The sequence below is a fragment of the Lonchura striata genome, chromosome 6, assembly GCF_050655825.1.
Source record: "Lonchura striata isolate lonStrDom1 chromosome 6, ASM5065582v1, whole genome shotgun sequence".
In the NCBI taxonomy this organism is placed as follows: Eukaryota; Metazoa; Chordata; class Aves; order Passeriformes; family Estrildidae; genus Lonchura; species Lonchura striata.
In genome coordinates, this window is record NC_140708.1 from 25916239 (window position 1) to 25938014 (window position 21776).

Consider the following 21776-nt stretch of genomic DNA (forward strand, 5'->3'; position numbering starts at 1 on the left):
AAGAATAAACTGAGTGTATATAAAATGACAGTTTTGGAAAATACCTTTAAGATGGATAAGTCTTCAGGTCCACTGAAATCAAGAACTAGTTAATTGCTCCTAAAAGTTTTTAATTGGTGCAATTTATACATTCATCAAATTAATTTTTACCATTTGAATATTTGTGGAAGCTTACTTTGGTCACAATATTATAGTAAGTAAACCACTGTGATAGAACAGGCTATCACACAAAAAATGTTTTTTTTCTGTGTGTGTCTCCATAAACAGTAATTCAGCAAGAAGTGAGTGGATAATTAGTTCAGCAATGATGCAGTGCACCTGGGTCATCAGCAGTAGGGAATTTGAATATAAAATATTTGAGTCATTAAGCCAAATTATATGTGTGATATATATATATATATATGAGCCAAAGCTGTAAAAAGTGATACTTTTTCAAAACATTGTGAAGGAGCACATACAAATATATACATTAAAACATCAGAGCTAGTGAACTGATGGTTTCTTGCTGGAAGGGCCAGAAATGCAGTCCAGCAAAGTCTCCATACACGACTGAGTTTACAGTATTTTAAATTTTATTTGTACATTTGAAAATACAAACAAAAATATCAAGGGAACAGGGTGAAGCTGAGGGAATGTACAACTTACTTCCATAAATCTAAAACATTCAGGTGCATTTATTGCCACTAATCACAAAGTACAGTCCTATTTTCAACTTGTACACAGTGGTACATTAGGTCAAGTTGCTCTAATTTCTGGGGCTGTGCACTTTACAAAGAAATTGCTGAAACGAGTGATACGTGTTAAACATAAATTGAAAGAGTAGATCACTGTGGGTATTCTCATTTTCAAAATGAAAATGTTCTTCAAGAAATCTATCTTCAAACAGCAGTCAGAGGACCAGGCTGTGGTATGCAGTTCTTCCTGTGACTTTGGATGTTTTCACAGATGACAGTGTATCTGCTTTAGCTTCTTGTGTTAAACTTTCCTGATAAAAGTGATGTGGGGTTGAGCTCTATGAAATGCATTTTCTTACCACTCTGTAGGTGCTCTTGAAGAGTGTTTCCCATAATTTTGGATTTTCTTCTTTTAATACCTTGTCCATGTCTCAGTATGTTGAAAGAAATGATTAAAGGGGTCTTCATTTCAGCAGTTGAGTTTGATTAAGAAACTCTTACAATATATTTCAGTTTTGTCGAGTCTTTTGTGTTGTTGTGGCTGTCAATTAGAACCAGGGAGGTGCGCTGATGATTCTCTACTATTTCAGCAACACTGTCAAAGCGCTGGATAAAGAAAACAAAGAATAACTAGTGCTGGCTTCCTTTAATGCTATAATAGTGACAGTAATCACTGCATCTTTTTATCTTTGCTTCTCAAGTAATTGAATAGAGTTAAACTACTTGTTACCAAGTTAGATGCTTTGCCTTTTTGTGAGATACTGATCCTTCTTTTAGTTCTGATTTTAGTCATAAACAGATTAGATTTAGACAACAGAAGATATTACAGGTACTAGCTGTCTCCTCCTTTACATTTGTGATTGCCACCTGTACAAGCTGAACCACTGAGTTTGCTGTGGGCCATAGTGAACTGACATTTCATTTTACCTTAATGTATAGCAGGCTGCAGACTGGCTGCTCAGGAGCTGTGGCAGATGTAGTTCAGCCACCTCAGAGGGAAGGCTATGTCTAGGAGTAACAGGTATAGGCAGCCATCTATGAGAACTGTTCTAGTTATGCAGTTTTGTCACTATAAATTAGTATCCAGAATCTGCTAGGTCTGTTGCTTTTCCTTTTGGACTTTGGTCAAATAAAGACTTTGGACTATCTGTTTATCCCGAGTAATTTTTCATCTTTTTTTGAAGACCAGGTGAGCTCCAGGCTATTATATTTTCTCTAATCTCAGAACTGGTGCTTGGGAGGCAGATAATTAGCCTATGTCAAGCCTACTTTCACATTGCTGAAAAGCCTATTCTACGCAGTGATAAACTGTTTTCATTGGTATTTGTGTTCCAAGTTTCTGTTTTGCTATCAGGGTAATTATCTCTGTGGCAGAGTAGATAACCAGTGATCTTTTCACTCCAGAGTTCAAGATTTTCTTTATGTGAAAACAGTATTAACAGTAATGTCGTTCTCATTTTTGATACTGTTGGTGGGTTTTGTTTTTTTGAGCATGGCTGTTCTTCCTTTGCAATTTTCCAAGAAACATAGCCAGAGTTTTAGATAGAAGGTAAATGGAGGACCATAAACAGTCAAAAAATTTATCTAGTGGTTACAGCTCTTATCCTTTTAACTTTATTTAAACATCTCTATGAGTATGTTTTAAATTTGATCTGTGGTTTTAGTTACAGTGTACAGGTGCTGTTACAACACTGGTCATTATAAAGGGTATATTTTTATCTTCCTATATGAAGAATCTTTGTGGTCATAGTGCAATATATCTTAGTCCTTGCTTATTAAAGGTATATAATTGAAAACTGTTAGGAAAAATACCCCAAATATCATCTCACCTCTTCACCACTTTTTTCTCTGCCCAGTGCATATTGTCTTGTTGATTCAATAAATCGTATAGGGATGTTGTACACTCTTCTGTTGTAAAACACAACCAGTGTATATGGTTGCTGTGAGTCCTGTCCAGAACTCTTCCTTATTAGAAAAGATCCATCCTAAAGAGAGAAGAGTAGTCAGTGTATTTGGTTCATTTCATTCCAACAACTTAGTCTGGTTTTTGCTTAATATTTTGATTTATATTAACATTAAACTCTTTTCTCCCATTAGAAAAATAGTAACAGCAGATGAGAAGTAGCATGTATTCCTGATAACAGCAGCTTGCAAAGTGTAATTTAAGAATCACCTCTGCTGCTACCTGATCGCTTTCTCAACCAGGCAGAAAATTAAGAAATAAACAGGGATCTGTTTGGGTTCACAGATTGTTAGGGAATAGTTCCGGTCAGTGGCAGTAGGTAGGGAAGAAAGCAGGGAGAAGGGGAGTGTCCTTTTCTCCAGAGCTGTAAGAAGGAGCTCACCACAGTCAAGCACCTGCACTCCTGACCATGTAGCCCTGTGCTCACTAACTCACAGTAGCCTTCACCTGGTGATAGCCCCCATGCTCTGCCCCTATATCCTTCTCTATGGGCTTAGGCAAGAGTGGAAAGGTGATGCTGAGGATGCAACTCTACATGTTCCTCTTCCCTCCTGTAACACTAGATTTGGTACAAAGAATAGTTGAGAGAATTCAAATTCTCCAAATACCTAAATGCACAGTGTTGCTATTTCAAAATGCACAGCAACACCAGCCTTTCCAAATAGCTGTTGTCACATGAGCCATTGGACAGTGGAGGAGACCACTTAAAAGCTCCTGGGCTTTGTGTTTTTTTTTTAAGGGGGTGTGAGATCTTCCTCAGCTCTCTAGTCTCTAATAGCTTTCTCTTCAGTGCTTTGGTCTTTGAGTTGCACTAATGCAATTCAATTGTGTTGCAATGCAAGCCAGCATTAACTGATGTCACCACAATAATTCCAGGTGCGACAGTACTTGCATGGCACAGTAGTTCTGATCTCTTCAGAAAGCAACTCATGCTCTTTGAATACTTCTGGTTGTCTTTTGATTTTTTTTTTTAAATTTGAAGTTTTCCCTGTAAAATAGACATTCTTTAAAAGTGACTTACCTTGTTTGATCGGTACAAGGCATCTTCTGCCATTTTCCTGTCACAGGTAGCAGCATACCATGCTTTACTGTGAACACCAGCATCCTAAAAAGAGAAGAACAGTGTTTCACCTGTAAAATAATAACAATAATAATAAAGAATATGGCCTGCAGAGGAGTTACTGCTAAATAGTGACAGCTATGAACTAAAATGCAGAAAACACAGAGTTTAAAAAAGTCTTTACCAGGAGTTCAGTTTTAGTTAGAGGTAGGGCAGAGAAAAACTGGGAGTATCAAAACAGTGCTAACAGATTTGTGATAGAAGGCTGATAAATGACAAAAGAGAGATGCCCTGAGGAAAGCAGTCAGCTTCAACTGTAGGATTGTTCTAAAGACTGAAGTTATTCCAGTAGAAATTAAAGAGGAATAAATGTCAAGGAATGTTGAGGAATAACGCTATTTATGAATACAATCATGATTGTCTCCACATGGACAGCAGGATGGTTGGATAAGTTTTGCTCCAGCTTTACCGTAACAAGCTTAATCATAAAATTAATTTTCACACAAGCTTTGTCACCTCTGTACAAAACAGATTAAAGGTTGCACATTATAACTGAGCTGGTCTAGCTGACTTATTGCTGCCAGAAAGGAAATGTCTTGGCTTCTCCTTTGTGCTCATTTTGTTGCTCTTCTGTTCCCATGTGAGATACTTCACTTTATTAAACTTGCAGAAAAAAACCCAAAAAACGTTCCTTTTTTGTTTTGCCATTTTTTGTGTTTGACTGCCAAGCTGATTTTCTGTCAGTTTAATGACTTGGCTCAACCCACTGCAGGATCAGGAAGGAACACCATAGAAGCTGGGAGGGGAGCTGACAGTGAGGAGAGAGCAGATCCTCAGTTTTGGGGGTATTGTACTAAATTCTTAAGACTGGCTCAAGCCATAACATTAAATCTTACTTTCAGAAATGTTCATGTATTTCTTCAGTCACACAATTCAGTGGAAGAAGAAAGGCTGAGAGGAACTGCATATATGAAAGGTACTTGCCCACACAGACATGGAGCCCAGAGAACAAATCTTTGTTCAACAAAAGGACTCAATGGCCCCCAGAGCTTTCTTCTACCACTGTCTGTGGCCTATAATGTAGAAGCAGAGAGCTGCTGTCGAAGTTTGGATGGGAACCAAGCAAAGAGTGAATGTCAGGGGAATGAGTGACATTTGTGAGCACCTGTATTGTGCAGGATGCTACAGCAAATGATACCACTGCATATAATTGCTGGGAAAATAACACTAACAGCTAAATTTTTTTTAACAAAATGGATCTTTTATTAAGTCCTGTTTCTTGTTTCTACCCACGGCTGTTACATAAAAACTGCAAATGTAATTGCTACAAGCTGTTTATGTAGAGTCTTCTGGATTGCTTATTTGAAAATAATTTTTATAATAAGTATCTATTATTACATACAGTTAAAATTTTTCCAGAACTTCAAATCCTTTCTGTTCTTCACTGTTGTATTGTCTTTGTCATGTCAGACTTTAGAACACTTACTGTTACTGGGTCTGCATGATAGAGCCTTTGCTTTATACTCAACAGAACTATTTTTACCTTGTTTGTGACTACTAGGCTTATAAGAATGGCTTTATGCATTTTGTAGTCTTCCTTCATTCAAAATGAGAGTAAGGGGAATAGGATGAAATGAAAATAACCTTGCATTTGCTTAGATCATTCAAAGCTTAATGTTGCAACAAAACATAAAAAAAAGAATTGGCCATAAAACTGACAGCATTAACTATTATGTGAAGAGATCTGTTTAAAGGAACAGAAAGGAGCTGAACTTGGGAGAGACTAAAACACGTAGGGAAGGCATCACAGCATCATGGTATTTGTTTACTACACCTTTTTTCTCCTGTACAAAATTTGTACAGCTGTAAGTTAGAAAAAAAGAGGAGATTAAAAACTCTTTATAGCAATCTATATCAAATACTAAAGTACATCACCACAGATTTCCTTGTTTCAATGATGTTAAAAGTATGAATTTGACAGCCAGAAAGACATGAAACTAAAGCTTTTTATGATTGGTAGAGTGCCAAGATTTAATATAATACTATTTACATATTTTTCTGCAGTTTGTTAAACCTCTCCTTTGCTAAGTGTTCTAAGCATGTTTTAATGAAAGCTAACATTCAGATTATTTGTGTTACAGAAAAGCCTCATTGCAAAAGGGGGTATAGAAGCCCTCCAGGAGTGTAATTTTCTATTGAAAGGGGACAGGGGTGGAAATACTATTTTAAAATAAAGGGTAAGGAGATTTCTGTAATATGAATTTAGCTAATATTATACCTGGTCTGCAGAACTTGAAATGGATGAAGTGCTGCTGGGAGGGGAAGCACCCAAAGAACGGTTTGCAGCTTCTGGCACTTCTAGAAAAGAGAAAACAACATGTATAAGTTTTCAAAGTATGTTTGTTATGATGTAAGAAACTGAATTGTTACAAGGACTTTGGAAGATCTGGAAACACTTAATCTTTGATATCAGTCAGGAAAGCTTTCTACTGGAAATGCATAGGGCCTATATAAGTGCTGGGTCACTTGCCTGCCCAAAGGGTAGCCTTGCTTGTGGAGGAAAAACCAGTTTGGATAACAATTTGGTTATTAGCCAGAACTAAACACAGAGTACAGGAAAAATCCTCTTCTACCACCAAAGTGAATTAATGTAGCAATAGATAAGAAAATGCAGGGACTTGGTGCAAGTATTCTCAGTCCAGTGTGAGAAGTAGTCTTACAGGTGAGCAAGTCAGGAAAATGCACTTATTTCAAGGATAATTTTTCACCAATTTAGACTATGTGAATTGTTTGTATACATGTGCAATTAGTCCAGGCAATAAAATGGAGAAGCAGAATTAATAGAAAGCATTATGATGCTTAACTGGAATAACAAAGCACAGTTGAAAATAGTTACTAGGACTGAAATACAGATATAAGAGTTTAAGAAATCAGAAGTGAAATGTTTGAGTAGTGTTGCATAGTAATGATATGATGAAAAAAGTGTGGGTTATTGCTTTCTGGTAAAAAAGAATTTGACCCAAGTGTGTAGGTGTCTTCTAGGGGTACTTGTGAACAGAGCTGGATGCAAATCAATATGCTAGAGAAGATCATTGTAGAAAGTTGAGTCATACTTATTTTGTTATTATGGAAGGCTTTTTTTCCTGTGTGCTTTACTTGTTAGGGAAAACAAATGCTACCCTTTCTGGATATGGTGCTCTGCAGACTGCATTGTTAAATCTTCATTAATAAAATTCTGATTTAGATACTGGTTTAGAAAGCAGTAAGAATGTTATAGAGGAGACCATAAAGTAACCAGAATTAAAAAATGCAATTGGACTGGAGTGCTCTAAGATAATTGTGTGAAGTTTAGAGAACTTCTTTTGTAATAAAGATGCAACTGTCTGGAAGCTGCATCCCAAGTGGAGCAGAGACATTGTAGGGAGCAGTTCCAGCTCTCAGTGAAATAATCATCTGAAGAAGACTATTCAATATTATGTATTTCGGTTTTTCTGTAAAATTTTGACTGATTGACTGTTAAAGCTGAAAGTAGAATGTATGAATGAGGCAAGAACTGCCAGAGGTCAGTCAAATTAGTGAATTAGACTTGACAAAAGGATATTAAAATAAGGAAAGAAAGATGCCTTGACTGTGTGTAAAAAAGTAAAGAGAGATGGGGCCTTATGCAATAAGAATTTCACTAATTTTAAAGATAATCCAGGTACTGAACAAATAGTAGTTCTGGCACAGAAATGGAAATTTCCACAATCAAACTGGAAGCAGAGTTTAAATAACTTTAGTACAATTGAACTGATGGGCCAAGATCTTTACCTATGAAATGTTAAAAACTGGCGCATGAAATTCAGGGGTGGTAACAGTTATTTTACATAATTTTCAAGTCAGGATGGTACCAAATGATTAAAGAATACCAAACATAATTGCTATACCTAAAGTGGAAAAAGTGTCTTGAGCATCTACAGGGCTTTTTGTCTGATTCCACAGAACACAAAGTCCTGGGAGAGAACTTGAAGGAAATAACATCAAGATTTGGAAGTAAAGGTATAACTAGCAAGAGAAAAATCTGAATCTTAGCCAAGCAGATAAAATGTTACAGCTCTTTCATAGAATAACAGAGTTCTCCAAAGAGGAGATGTGGCAGTGTTCTTAATCTGGACTTCAGAGGAGCGTTTGACACTGTGCCATATGGGAAAAAAGTACTTTTAATTATGAAGATAGAAGTTAGCTCTAGGCTTGTATGGGGACAAAGAAGGTTATGCTCAAGGGACATCAGTGATTATGGGACCAGTGGTATGTATTATAAAGTTGTTATTGGACCTGGCACAGAATAAGATTATGCTGAAGAAAGTTTACTAATCAGAGCACCATTCAGCACCAGATGGTCTTGAAGAACAGTTACAGTTTCAGGAGTAGTAACAATTTATGCTTCAAGTTGGAGCACATCAGTTGGGTGATGGGAGCAGACAAGCTTAAGTGCATCAGTCAAGAGCATTAATGTGAACCATATATTAATGTGAACTTTCTCAGCACAGGAGATATAATTACAATATGCATCAAGCAAATGTTTCCAGGAAAGAGATTCACTAATAACAGCATATCAGTTTAAGCTACACCAAATGTAGATTTCTATGTGCCATTCTCACCATCTGTTTACAATGTGAAAGATATGTTCAGACTGAATATGTACAGTAGAGGGCTTACTGGAAGGTCAGACAAGTGTCTGCTAACAAGCAACCAGAAAAATATTAAATATAATTTACACTTCTGTACAAAGACATTTTATACACATATTACCTAATTCGTTTTTAGCTGTGAGCTGAAACAAAGTCCATCTTGGAAAGTACTACTTAGAAAAGAGCTTTAGCAATTGCTATTATAAAAGTACCTTATTTTTTCCTTCTGTTGAGAAAGAATAAATTGAATACAATAATAATCTGTCTGTCTTCTAGGCAACAGAAGCCTGGAGCAGCCCAGAAATGTCATATTTAAGATTCTTCTGTGACAAGGAAGATTGATGGAATCTTTATTATGATGGGAAATGACCCAAATTGCCTTTGCTAGAGATTTCCAGTATTCATAAATATAAATGAAGTACCCATTTTCCATCAATAATCCAGAGCTACTCCCTTAATTTTACTAGCTGAGCTAAGATCTTGGATACTTGACCTCCTTTTTTGTGTGCATTACAGATACATTCATTCAAAATGAATTCATATGCAAGGTATTTTTAAATAATTTTAAATTCAAAGATTAATTTGAAATTACAAGTTAATCACATTTTAATTCAAAAACTGAATTGTACTTACTTGGCAGAATTGAGGGCTTTTGGAGGAGAGGCCTGAAATAAATATCAAGAGATTACAGAAAGGTCTGAGGGGAGGTACCCAATCCTGATAATATGAAAATTGAAAATATGCAGTGGTGGAATGTGTTCCATCTCACCCATTTGTTCAATGAGAAACATAGGTCTGATACAGGTATTTTTCAAAAATTATATCCCACTAGTAGGAATTTAAACATATGTGTTAAATATCCATCACCTTATTACAGATTATATCCCCTCATGTGTTTTGGTGATGGTTATAGTATTTGTATGCATTCATTTGCCATGATTTAGTTTTTTGCTACTGTGAGGTTTCAGGAATCTCAGCTCTGAAAAAGCAACAAGGGAGGTTCCAGTGAAAAGAGTGCTCCCCTTTGAGCCTCTCACAGCTGGTGCACTGCAATATTCCAAAGAGGATGGAAGGGGATCTTACTTTTGGGCACCACTTGGAAGCGGGGGAAGTGGAAGTTCCTGGTTGGAATTGCGCTGTCGTTCTGGTGCCATAGGTTTTTCTGTAGTTTGGGAAAACAAACAGTAAACAAGAAACAGTAAACAGAAAACAAGATTTCTTCAGAAATATATTATCCCAGATTAGGGTGTCCCAGTAGGTGAAGGAGGTTGTCTTTTATTATGAATTTGGGTTTTTTCCTGACATGGCAGCTTGCCATTGCACTGCTATTTTTGTTCACTAATTCTAGGCAGTATTTGTGCTAGGGATGCCTGCGGGGCTCGGTGGGGCTCTGTGACACGGGGAGACAGCACTGGGGTGGCCGGGGCAGCCTGGAGTGAGGCAGCAGCTCCTGCTGGAGCCGCCTCGCACAGACAGAGACAGAGCCAGGACGGGAGGGATTCCCTGCCTGTGCCAGGGACTGCCTCTTGCCAGGAGATGGTTCTGGCTGAGTCCAGAGCCCGTCCCTCTCCTTCCCCTTCTCCACTTCCAGGATTACACGGGCACACTGCTGGGCCATTACTGTGCTACATTACCCGGGCCAGGAACCTCAGCAGCTTTACTGTGACTGCTTTTAGAGAACAATGATACTCACTGCAACTCAGGCTGCTCAGATCCAGTTTGAAACTGCTAAAACCAAACACCCCCAAAAACCTCCAGTAACTTGAATGTGGTGTTGCTTTTTTTTTTTTTTTTTTTTTTTTACTGAAAACATGAAACAAATCAGATAAATGTCAACTTCTCACAGTACTGGCTATAATTTACCTTCATTTGCAGTTAAGGTGTCTCTGGAAGGTAAACATGGTTTCTGCAGTAAAAGAGAAGGACAAATAAGTATTAATTAACTGGCACTTGCATAGCAAATGTTTATCAGTTATACTTTTTGTGAAACAGTTTAGAATTGACAACATCCTGGAAGAATTAGGAGGCAGGGACATAGCCATTCTGTTAAGAGTCTGTAGTTAGTTGTATGACCTTGAAGAATGGGATTTTGCAAAGGAGATTTGGAAAGAATCCCAGTTTGTGGGTATAAATAGATGTAGAAAAAGTCAAATGTAGATGGTTCATTCTTATCTCAGGCCCAAAAATGAAAAGTCTGTCCTAAATACTTGAAAACGAAAATTGGATTTGCACTCATATTGTGCTATGCACACAAATATCTGAACACATTTTCTTCTGTTTACTGGAAGTTAAACTGTCAGTTTAGCTCACAGTAAAACTGGAACCAATCTTCCACTTTTAATCTTTTTTCTGCTTTCATTTTGAAACAATGATAATAAACTGCCAGTTTTGAAACATTTTTCAAATTAATTTCTTTGAAAATTTCAAGCAGTCCTCTTACTTTCTGCCACAAGAAGTTTTGGGATATTGTTTGAATTACTGAAAAACCTCAGACAAATTCTGGTAAAATCCTGTATATTTCTTGAGCTATCACTTGCAATGAATTCATGTTCCCCATAGGCAGCTCTGTACATTCTGGGAATAATTCTGAATTTCGTGTGTCCCCATTTATTTCTTGTTCAGTTCATGCTCTGTGTTTATTGTTGCATCCCAGGGCATTGAATTCAAATGTTGTTTTGATCAAAATATTTTTCTGCTTGAGCAGAAAGATCACTGATCTTCATTCATGTAATAGCACCCAAATATTTCCTGTCTTTATAACTCTTTCCCCTAGCATTTTTTGCATTTATCTTGTACCAAAACCCATGATAAAATAAGTTTTACAATAAATTAAAAATCTAATAAAATTTTTGGGTGAGTATACAGTTACAAATTAACTTACTGGTGAAATTACTGCATTAGAAGTTTTCTTGCTGAAGTATGGAGGAAAAAGAAAAATAAAGAATATGTTTACTTAGGAGATACATTGATTAATTTAGCAACTATGCATCAGTTTCATTGGTTCTAAGGGTATTTCTGTCTAATATGGGATCCATTGGATACTTGTAGCAGTTAGAAACAAAGAAGAATTAAAAAGGAAAAAGGGTATCAGATGCAATGTGAGCACTCAATAAAGGTGCTTTCACAAGGAAGCTACAACTGTGTCCAATACTTAACATGACTTGGGTGGGGCAGGAGAATTTAGAGAAAGCTTTCTGCACCTCCAGGCTTGCAGGTGCTTGTGCTGCAGTATGGGGCTAAATCAGACAAGGCAGAGAGCATCTGCCATCAGTAGCAGGCAGTGAAGGGCAAGGCCACTTGTCATACAAACAGTATGCCTCCAGTAATAACAAAATAACAGCTTGCCTTTACCTAGTCGGGATATCTTTCATAAACAGGAATAAATATTATTCCTGAATTCAAATTGCTATAGGCAAGGATAGGAGTTAGCTCCTATTAAACCCATCCCCATCAAAGAAGTACTTTTATAATTTTTTACTCACAGGCCCCTTGGTAACGGAGATGGAGCTGGAGCTGCTCCAATGGGAAATCTGGATTCTTGTGTGTTATTGAACCTCTGACCTAGAGATGTAAGCAATATATTTAGTATGCAATGTGAGCTGTATCTGAACAGTGGATTTTCCTCATTGCCATTTTAGTTAACATAATTAAGGTAAAAAATATCCATTGGTTTAATTTTTCTTAACATGTTTTCAGTCTGATTATACAAGAGAACAGTTCAGTATCACTTCTTGCTTATTGCTGACTGTACAGATGAAATTTACACTGATGCAGTACATTGCATGCTGTATTCTGCTAACTGGTGGCATATTAGTCCCTCTCATATTGCTGTGATTTCATCTGAATACTTACTTTCATCATTATTGTTTGCTTCATGGTCCTGTAACAGAAAAATAGGTTAGATTTGATATGAAGGAATTAAAGAAGGAATTACTGTGTTCAGTTTTAAGTCCTTCAGACTTAAAGAAGGACATAGAGGTGATGCAACAGAGAAGGGCAACAAAGCTGGTGAAGGGTCTGAAACACAAGTCCTGTGTGGAGTGGCTGAGGGAGCTGGGCATGCTTATCCTGGAGAAAAGGAGGCTCAGGGGGGGCCTTACTGCTCTCTACAAGTACCTGAAAAGGAGGGTATCGGTCTCTTCTCCCAGGTAACAAGTGACAGGCCAAGAGGAAATGGCCTTATGCTGCACTAGGAGAGGTTTAGATTAGATGTTAGAAAAACTTTTTTCACTGAAAGGGTGGGTCAGGCATGGAATGGGCTGCCCAGGGAAGTGGTGGAATCACCATCCTTGGAAGTGTTCAAAAGCCACGTGGATGTGGCACTTACGGACATGGTTTAGTGATGAACATGGTGGTGCTGGATTAACAGTTGGAACCTGATCTTAGAGCTCTTTCTCAGCCTGAATGATTCTTTGATTATTACATGAGAACTGCATAAATAATCAATATGCTTTTGGTATCTGTAGTAATTTTTAAAGAAATATTTGTACAGAAGACATATAGTGTCCAGAATACTTCCATAATGTCTGAAAAAATTTAAGCAACCATTAAAATTTGAACTTTCTAATAATCTTGAGATTGCTTGTAGTAAGTATTGAGAAAATTTGCCCTTAGTTTTGCAGTGAGATCTTTTGGTTCATGTTTAATTTCTGACCTGGAAGGCAGAAATTTTGCAGCAGATTTGAATATACTAAAAATACATCTTCCACTGAATGGAGGAAATGGAGCAGACCTTCTTGTCATCATGCTAGAATTGAATCAATCCACCTAATTTCCTGGCTTCACTGGGAGATGCTTAAATTTGGCTCCCATTTCTTGACTTTTAGGGAATCAAGACTCCCATCTGATAAGTATCTTTCAAAGAGGAACCCGTTATTAATTTGTCTGTCTTCATCTACCCAGCTAATGGATTTTCAGTAATGTTAGTGACAAATGCATCCATTCTCTGGCTGGAGAGGTGTAATCCATCACTCAGCAGTTGGGGAAATGAGACATGGCAAAATTTTTCTCCCAGTCAGCTCAGCCTTTGAGAGGAATAAGGGTTACAGTTCTGTGCACATGATCAGTGCTGGTTAGTGCTGACAGCAGACTGGATGGGAGCAGCTAACAGATGTTTCAGTTTTTGTTTGGGATTTGTCAATGTACTGTAGCCAGAGATGGAAAGGAACAACAGAGCACTGGACAAACATCATGCTCGTTACTATGTGTTTGTTTAAATTTGTAAAGGCTGCCACTTACAAGACAAGCAAAGACCCCAAAATCTGGGCTGCACTGGGTAACTCTTTCCTAGGCTGACTCTTGTGACAAATTGGTGAGCTGCAAACAAACACCCAGGAACTGAATACATCCATGGTACAGATGAGTGTTTGTCTGGGAGCTTCATCTTGGAGGTGTAACTCACTCAGTGTGTGACTCCACCTAAAGGATAACCTCTTTTTCTTCTCTGCAAAGCTAGGATGATATCAAGCTCAAATGCAAGTTTAAAAATGCATTAATGGAGAGGTCCCAGCTGCAAGATGGCACCCAAGTCTGTTCTGAAGCAGGAGTATTCTTATTGCTGATCAGATAGTGGAATTTCTGTCCAACAATCTCCCTTGAGATACAAGATTATTATTTTTCTTATCTTGCATTGGTAAGAAAAGCTGAGAAATCAAACTATTTCATTAAAGAGAAATCCCAAATTTGGCACTGTTTAGGATTTGTTCAGAATCCCACAGGATACAGATCTAAATGGGAAAAACTTTGTGATGACATGGAAGGGAAACTAAAATGCTGTTGTACATATGAGCTGTTCGGTACATCTAGAAATTTAAAGACTGAAGACTATAAGGTGCTCATATACCACCTGCACTATTACCATAACATCTAATCCTATTATATGACCCCAAAATCCTGGTTTTAAGTATTTTTAAATCTTTTAAGTCTTAATTTCTCTATATAGTTATTGGTAGACTGATTATTTCCTAGGGCCAATTGAGCACAGGGCTGGAACAGGATCTGAGCGTGCAGCTTTTGGCATAGATGCTGATATAGTTACGTTGCTCTGTTCTGGATAGTTGGTTCCTCATGCAGAGTCTCTCAAACTGGCACAGCTGTGAGTAGAGCTACACATGGTGTAGATCAATTTATGGAGTTAATCTGGCTGAAAAAGAATCTTTTACGATTTGCTTTTGCTCATTTCTGCAGCTGATCAAGTTTCCAAATAGTTTGCTTAAAAAAAACCCAGCACAGTGGAAGGGACAGACAGGATAAGTGCAGAGGGAGAAGAGGAGTGGCTGAAACACAGCCTTAGGACCCAAGGCTTGTAATTAGTCCTTCAAGGACTGCATTTTCTAGTGATACTGGTTACTCAGACTACCCAGTCTGACATTTTAGAAGGTTTCCATTTTCAGAAAGCATTGATCATTCACCATCTGAGAGGAATGAGGCTCAAGGCAAAGTGCTTCAGACTGGGCAAAATCATCCTTTGCTACTTAAAGTAAGGTTCCTGTAAAACAACTGGTATTTTTTAGTACAAGAAATTATATCCTAAAAAACATTTGAACTTTTTCTTGGATCAATACAGATGTCCAGTGCTCTTTTGCCCAAAGGATTAATAGCAACAATCACAATATTAGATGAATCTGATATTCAGTCATCTGTTTCTGTTATTTAATCCAGATAATAAATAGATAATCCATCTATTTATATATAGAACACAGGGCTAAATTTAACATGTTCTTTTAGAGTGGCCCATTAACTACTCACTGTTTTTGGATGAAGACGACTTCTGGGGAGAGGCAAAATATTTCTGAAAAATATACATTGTAAGTGATGATGAGTAGCATTTATTTATGTAATTGAATCAGATAGGCTTTTTAAGATCTAGAGGGAAGGAGTAAATGGATTTGATTTCATCTCTGTACAGCTACAGTGCTTGTGGTGATGCTGTGCCCTTGGTGTGGAACAACTCCAGAACAGCTCCTGCCCTAGAGTTTGGGTCCCCTGTGACTGCACAGGACCTCACCAAACATCCTCACACACATATTGTGGATGCCTCCTGAGGGCACATAACATAGGTTGTAGAATAATGACCTCAAGAGGAGGCAGGGGTTATGATGTGGCTTTCTATGCTTCTGGGGACACCGGAGTGAAGTAGGCTGCACACTCAAGTATCATTTTTCCCTTTTCCTCCAGAGACTTGGGATATAAACCATGGATTTGTTGAGCCTAGTTTCTTTACAATTCATCTTGTACAACTGCAAAAACACCTAATTTGCAAGGGTGCAGAGATGGCTAATAGGACCTTAAACTGGCTGGCAGAGATATTTTATCCCTGTAGTGGATGCCTGAAGAGATATTTCAGAAAATCCTATTCATATGGCAAACTGGCTTGAACACAGTTGACAAAGCGATGAGAACTTTTGGTTCTCAACTTGTCCTAGCATTCCTAGCTAGTTGAGTGCCCTGACAGTTGTTTATTGTTTAAAGTCTACACATTAGAGAGATGAAAATTTTTTCTCTCTTAATATTTCCTATTGATCTAAGCTGCTCTTAACTTACCTGGAAGTATCCTGCTTAGGTGACTCTCTGGCCATGCTGTGCATGTGGGAGTGCTCCGTATTCTGAGCAGGCATGAACATCAGTGGCTTGGTGAACCTAGTAATGAAACATGAATTAAGAAAGGAAAATCACATTTAACAACAGTGAATGCAAAAAAAACCTCTTTCTTCTCCCCTACCCCCTCAAAATTCTAATAAGTAACCTTAAGAGTATTTCTTTTTAATATGTATTACATTTGGGTTATTGAAATTAACATAGAAATGCTTGATAATATTTGTGTAGATAATCTGAAGAGATATTTACTCTAAGTATTTCTTACTTCTGTTACTGTATTTCTTCTAGAGAAAGAATTACCAGACATGTAGTATCTAGATGAGAAAAAATATTTTCTGACAGTTTTAAATAATGCACAAGCATTCACAGTAGTGGGTTACCTGGTTACTGGTGGTGGTGATGGTTTTTCCTGTAAGAGAAAATGCACTGAATTGTTTTTTGGTTACTTTTTAATTCCATAAAATAGATTTGTATGATCCTATTTATGTTACCACATCCAGATATTATTTTTGCATTGTGATACAGATTTCTACTAGAGCTCTCTCTGGTAATCTACATTAGGACGGGAGAGGCAAGAACTTAACATCAGTAAATCTGCTTTGGCCATATGTTATGTCAGTACCAGCAAATGAGAAAAAAATTACTGTGTCAGAACTGTCATTGCTCTTCTGCTGCACTTCTGCTTCTGTAAAACATTCCCTTAGGCCACTGCTTCCCAGATTGGATCACTATCACAGAGGACTGAGAAACTTTCCCCTTCCCATTTGCTCTTTTGAAATGGTTTGCCAGCTTTTCTGAAAAGGGAGTGTCAGAAAGCTTTAAGTGCAGGAGGAGATATGCTCAGGTTTTTCCCCTTTGAAAGATTGATAATCTTTTCTCACAGTCACATTTGTACCCTGCCTGAGGGCAATGGGAGTCATACTGTAGAAAGGCCTTACCTCTTCTTCAGGAACCTCGTAGACTTCTATAGGACAGAGAAAAAAAAAGTATTCTTTAGTGTAGCAAAAACAGCCTGTGTGTTACCATAAAACCTGATCAGAATTTGTATCAGTCATACATCTGACTCTGGAAAAATAACTTGGGGAATCTGCTTAGAATTTGAATCTGCCTCCAAAACCCTGGAGCATCATCACCCTTTGTCTTCTAGTGAGAACTTCAGGGAAGTCACAGGAAATCTGATGTACAGTCACTGTATAAATCAAGATTCTTCTCCACTGCGAAACCTTTTTATTGTTTTGTTTTGCTTCTCATTCCTTCCCTCCTGAAAGCAAGATGAATGCTTGTGTTGTGCAAACCTGGGTCAGTTTGGAAAAAATGTGTTATCACACCTGTAGTAGCATTTAGCATTTCCTTGACTCAGGAAGGAAGAAATCAGATCAGTCATAAATACAAGCTGGCTCATTTGCATGGCCAACATCCCTCCCCGAGTTCTGACCCACAAGTATACTTTAATTCATAGATCTTGAAAGAAAAAAACACCAGCATCTTTATCTATGCCCAGTTCTTCAGTGCACATAGAATCCTATTTCAGTAAATTTCATGTGAGGTTTCATCACTTTACTGCACTCCAGTGTCCCAGCTCCCACAAGGGGGAGACGTTTTATTCTTTAGTAACATCTGTCAGGAGCTGGTTGTTGCTGGACACTGATTTACAGAAAGGCTGAGATTGAAAAGGGCATTTTAAAATGTCTGGAAAATAACTCATGAAATCTTAAGTAATTAATAACAAATGTTAGTTTATGACTTGTAGTTTGTGACTTTAAAGCTAAACACATTGCTAATGAATATGCAAAACTTTTTAAAGAACTGTGTCATGTCTGGAAAAGTTACATCCAAGCAATTAATGAGAGTGAGGATGCAAAAAACCTCTAAGTTGGAAGAGAGAATTTACAAAAACAAATGGGATTCGTCTTATTTGCTTCTGTTTTTATTTCTTTTCCCAAATATACTGCTCTTTATAGAACCTCAGTGTTATAAAAGGCCATGCAATACATCAGCCTGTACAGAATTTCTATATGCTAAGTCTAATGGTCTGAAGTATTGGGTCTTGATTCCTATGGTGAAATGGGATTACTGACATACTGAGTCCTATAATTCTTTTGCTGTATTGATCCATTTGTGTTCCTCCATTAGAGCAAAAGACTAAATATAAATTAATCTGGGGCAAATAACCTGTTCTAGTTTTATTCATGTGTAACATGGATTTACTGTTCAAGCTAAACAAAGCAACCACTACAACATAGAAAAGCTAACGGGGAACATATTTTTGTTTTACTTTAGTATGTCATAGGGTTAGTGGTGTGAATACATCAGGCATAATTTAATATTTCACAGTCTTACATTAGTTTATTCTAACAGCAATGCAAGCTTCACATACCTTGCATGATAGAAGGCTTTGGAGAAATAGGAGGGGCTGGCTTTGTTGTCTTCATAAATCTGTTCACAGGTGCTAAAAACATTTTATTCATGTACATATATATATTTGTGCATGTATATATATACATATATTTTATATATATATATATATACACACTATATGTATATACACATCTGTTTGCAAACTAACAATGTAACGTTTATACAATAGGAATGAATATTAAATGGGTCCAAATGACAACCTTTTGTGTGACCTTGAATAAATCAACTGAGTCAGAAAGCAGCTCTCATTTTAAAAGAGAAGTATTGTTTAGTTTTCCACTCTTTCTGAAGAGGTTTGATACTGTCAGTAATGTCAGAGAGCAGAACTACATGCTCTTCTCTGTTTTCTTTTCACCTTTGGGCTGTAGTAGTTTTATTCTCTAGCTAAATATATATAAGTGAGATTTAAAAAAAAATAAAATCAAAGTCTCTCTTTACTAAATATCTAAAAATGCTTGTTCTGCTCCTGAAACATTTCAGCAAAGAGAGAATTTTAATGCTACTGCTCCCTTGGATGAGAAGGCAGGTCAAATGTCATGAAAAGCCTCCTGGTTGTACAAGGGCTGGACTTTGAAATAGCTCAGAGAAGCAGAAATAAAACATGTCTTCCAATAAAGTTAAAAATATTTTTCCTTGGCCTTATCATAAGCCAAAGGAGCTAACTACCTTTTTGCAGTCTGTAATCTCTTTAATAGCTGCATCTCCACTCTCTGAACCCTAGAAACAGACATTAATTTGACCCATTTTTTTCACTATTATTCCTAATAAAGCCATAATTGTAAGCTTAAATGACTAAAACTCACATTTTGTAGGTAATGACATGCTGCCTTCTGTGGGTTCAATATAGTTATCATCATCATTGTCCACTGGCACAATGTAGTTATCCTATGAGAAATGCAGGAAAAGAATCTCTCTGTTAAACCTCCAGCTTGTCATCAAACTGTCTGGATTGAAGCCCTGCAGCAGTTTACAATAGTTGCCATTTCCCAGTGACTCCTATTTCAGCCATTTATCATCCTACGTGGAAGGGAATCCCAAGGATTGCAAATCCTTTATGGAATTATTCCACTGGTGTGTGGAAGCCCTCCCTTCCCTCTTGTCTTGGAGTAGCCTTTGAGGTTACTCTCTCCCCACTGCCTGCAGCTTGTTATGCATGATCAGGAGCTATTTCATGGTCTAAAGAGCCTCCTTGATACTCAGAGCAGGCAGATATCCCCTAGGAATCAGTATGGTACTTGCCAGTCACTATTAGTGATGTACAAAATTATCTGTACTACAAAAGCTAAGAAAGAGATCAGATCATGGCACTGCTGTAACATTTACACAGTTATACAAATATATCTGTAAACTTTACCTCATCATCACTGCACTCCTTAGGCTTTGGTGGCACTTTTGGTTTTGCAGCAGGAGATGGCAATGGCATGGATGGCACACATGGTTTCTTTGGTCTGGACATGGCTGGACTGGGTGTACTTGGGAGAGGTTTGTTGATGGGAGGAAGCTTCTGGTGACTGGTGCGATTGTCTTAATTTGTTAGAAAACAACAAGTTTAGTAAAAATGACACATTAGTCTCTGCGCTTTCTACTACTGTTTGTGTAAAAGTCTTTGCTGTGGCTGCAGCACAGGTCAAACAGCCAACCTGAGCACAGCTGGACCTGATGTTGAGATCTGTGTGTAAACAGGTCCTGTTTCATTGCTCAGGGCAGCAGCCCAGCCCTCTGTATCAGGTGCAGTGGGTGCCTGGACACTGACTGCTGTATGAACAACTGTTTAACTCCTTGGGGAAAAGGTGGTGGCTGGGTGGCGTAGTGCCTATGAGACATGAGAAAAACAACACTGGGTGGGACAGGAACATGAATTGTGCCAGGTTCTCTGGTGTGTCAAGTCCGTCCCTTTTCAAAGTACACACAGGTAAAGGGCTGATAAACTTATATGAGTACAATTGTGGTATTTTAACACGTAGATGAATATTCTACAACCAATAATAGTCTGGTATCATACAAAAATGAAAGCAGGCATCATGTCAATGTTTCTTTTCTCCATGTCTCAAATCTTCATCTTATTGAAACTAACTTTCATTCACTTCAATGCAACATATTAATGGTTGAAAATAATCAAATCAGAAAGAAAAAATCCCTTTATACTGGACTGATGTAAACAAAATCTCAATCCTGTCCTGTTTTTCAGAATATTTATCATCCTTAGTACCAATTTTGGAGTGAATATTTGGACTACTGTTTTACTGCTTTGGGAATAATGATTGGAGAAACAAAGAAGTATAAAAAGGGACCTGGCTAGTCTTACCTGCCTCATCTTTAATAGTAATTGCTGCATCAATATATGTGGATTAATTTGGAGCCACAAGTTAATAGTACCTCCCATACCTTTGCTTGAATTTTGTCATTAGTAGATGTCTATCAAAGTCTCTAGGACACATTATATTATATTAAAATTATAAACATAACTACTAGCAATACTAACTTGTTTCATGCTGTAATAAAAAATAAAAAAAATCATACCCCTGAATGCTTAAGATGTGAGTATCAGAATTAGAAGCTAACTCTTGTGGAAAGGACAGATTAGTGCATCTGGGGCGTCTTCTGGTACTGATCAAAAAGCAATTATCAAGGTGACATAGTTAACTATTCCATAACTACCTGCATATTCACCCCTAGAAATAGGGAATGCAGAGGGAATCTTCTTTTTCTCCTTCTCACTTGGAGGTGGCTCATAGCTGTCATCAGGATTCTCTTCACTGGGGACCACATACATCTCAGAGTCAGAGTGGTCATCTGGATTTTCATAATCACTGTCCTAGAAAGACAGAACTCTCCATTTTTCATCTCACAGCAATCGATAACACAAAATTACAACTATGTACCCTTGAATGGACACATTATATTCCCTTTTAGTGCTTCCTCTTGCAAAGAGGCACTCCTGAGTCCTCCTCTTTTCCTCCTCCCAGGAGCTCCCTGTCTTCTTGCTGTCTCCAAGGAGTCTTTTCATCTCAAGAGCTCAGTCTTCAAATTATAAACCAATAGCTTGTTTCCTTTCCCAGGACAGCTCCTTTCTAGATCCAGCTTGATGGATCTCGGTGAGTTGTCACTTCCTCTCCCTTTCCAGTTAAAAGGGTACTCAAGGAAGAAGCTGGTCACTTCAGGCTGACAATTGCACCATTACTTACATGGCTGACAGCCATGAATTGCTTCATTCTATGTTTTCTAAAATCTTAGCAGAAGTTTTCATTTTTAGTAAGAAGTGACTTTCCTCTCCTCACCCCTTCCACTCTTCCTGCCCCAAATAAAATCTCTTACTCAAATTCATGCCATGTGCTTACTTATCCAAAAAACTTAGCATTTGTGGCTACCATTGACTGTGCTTCTGAAAGTACTTC

The 21776-nt window shown here is 37.7% G+C and overlaps 1 protein-coding gene across 6 annotated transcripts in view; it reads right to left on the reverse strand.

Annotated features, from left to right (window-relative positions):
• Nucleotides 1-554: 554 nt before the first annotated feature.
• BLNK (B cell linker) overlaps nucleotides 555-21776 on the reverse strand; it is a 91495-nt gene continuing 70273 nt past the window's right edge. For all 6 annotated transcript variants that reach the window (XM_085582574.1, XM_085582573.1, XM_021536454.3 and 3 more), the window contains 18 exons: nucleotides 21040-21196; nucleotides 19736-19905; nucleotides 19185-19266; nucleotides 18341-18412; nucleotides 16902-16927; nucleotides 16344-16372; nucleotides 15910-16005; nucleotides 15115-15157; nucleotides 12220-12247; nucleotides 11850-11928; nucleotides 11249-11279; nucleotides 10231-10273; nucleotides 9451-9529; nucleotides 9001-9032; nucleotides 5976-6055; nucleotides 3659-3742; nucleotides 2504-2659; nucleotides 555-1280 (listed from right to left, as the gene is read on the reverse strand). In XM_085582574.1, the coding sequence (XP_085438700.1) occupies nucleotides 1161-1280; nucleotides 2504-2659; nucleotides 3659-3742; nucleotides 5976-6055; nucleotides 9001-9032; nucleotides 9451-9529; nucleotides 10231-10273; nucleotides 11249-11279; nucleotides 11850-11928; nucleotides 12220-12247; nucleotides 15115-15157; nucleotides 15910-16005; nucleotides 16344-16372; nucleotides 16902-16927; nucleotides 18341-18412; nucleotides 19185-19266; nucleotides 19736-19905; nucleotides 21040-21196 (1407 nt within the window). In that variant the 3' untranslated portion in view covers nucleotides 555-1160. The remainder of the gene's footprint in view (nucleotides 1281-2503; nucleotides 2660-3658; nucleotides 3743-5975; nucleotides 6056-9000; nucleotides 9033-9450; nucleotides 9530-10230; nucleotides 10274-11248; nucleotides 11280-11849; nucleotides 11929-12219; nucleotides 12248-15114; nucleotides 15158-15909; nucleotides 16006-16343; nucleotides 16373-16901; nucleotides 16928-18340; nucleotides 18413-19184; nucleotides 19267-19735; nucleotides 19906-21039; nucleotides 21197-21776) is intronic.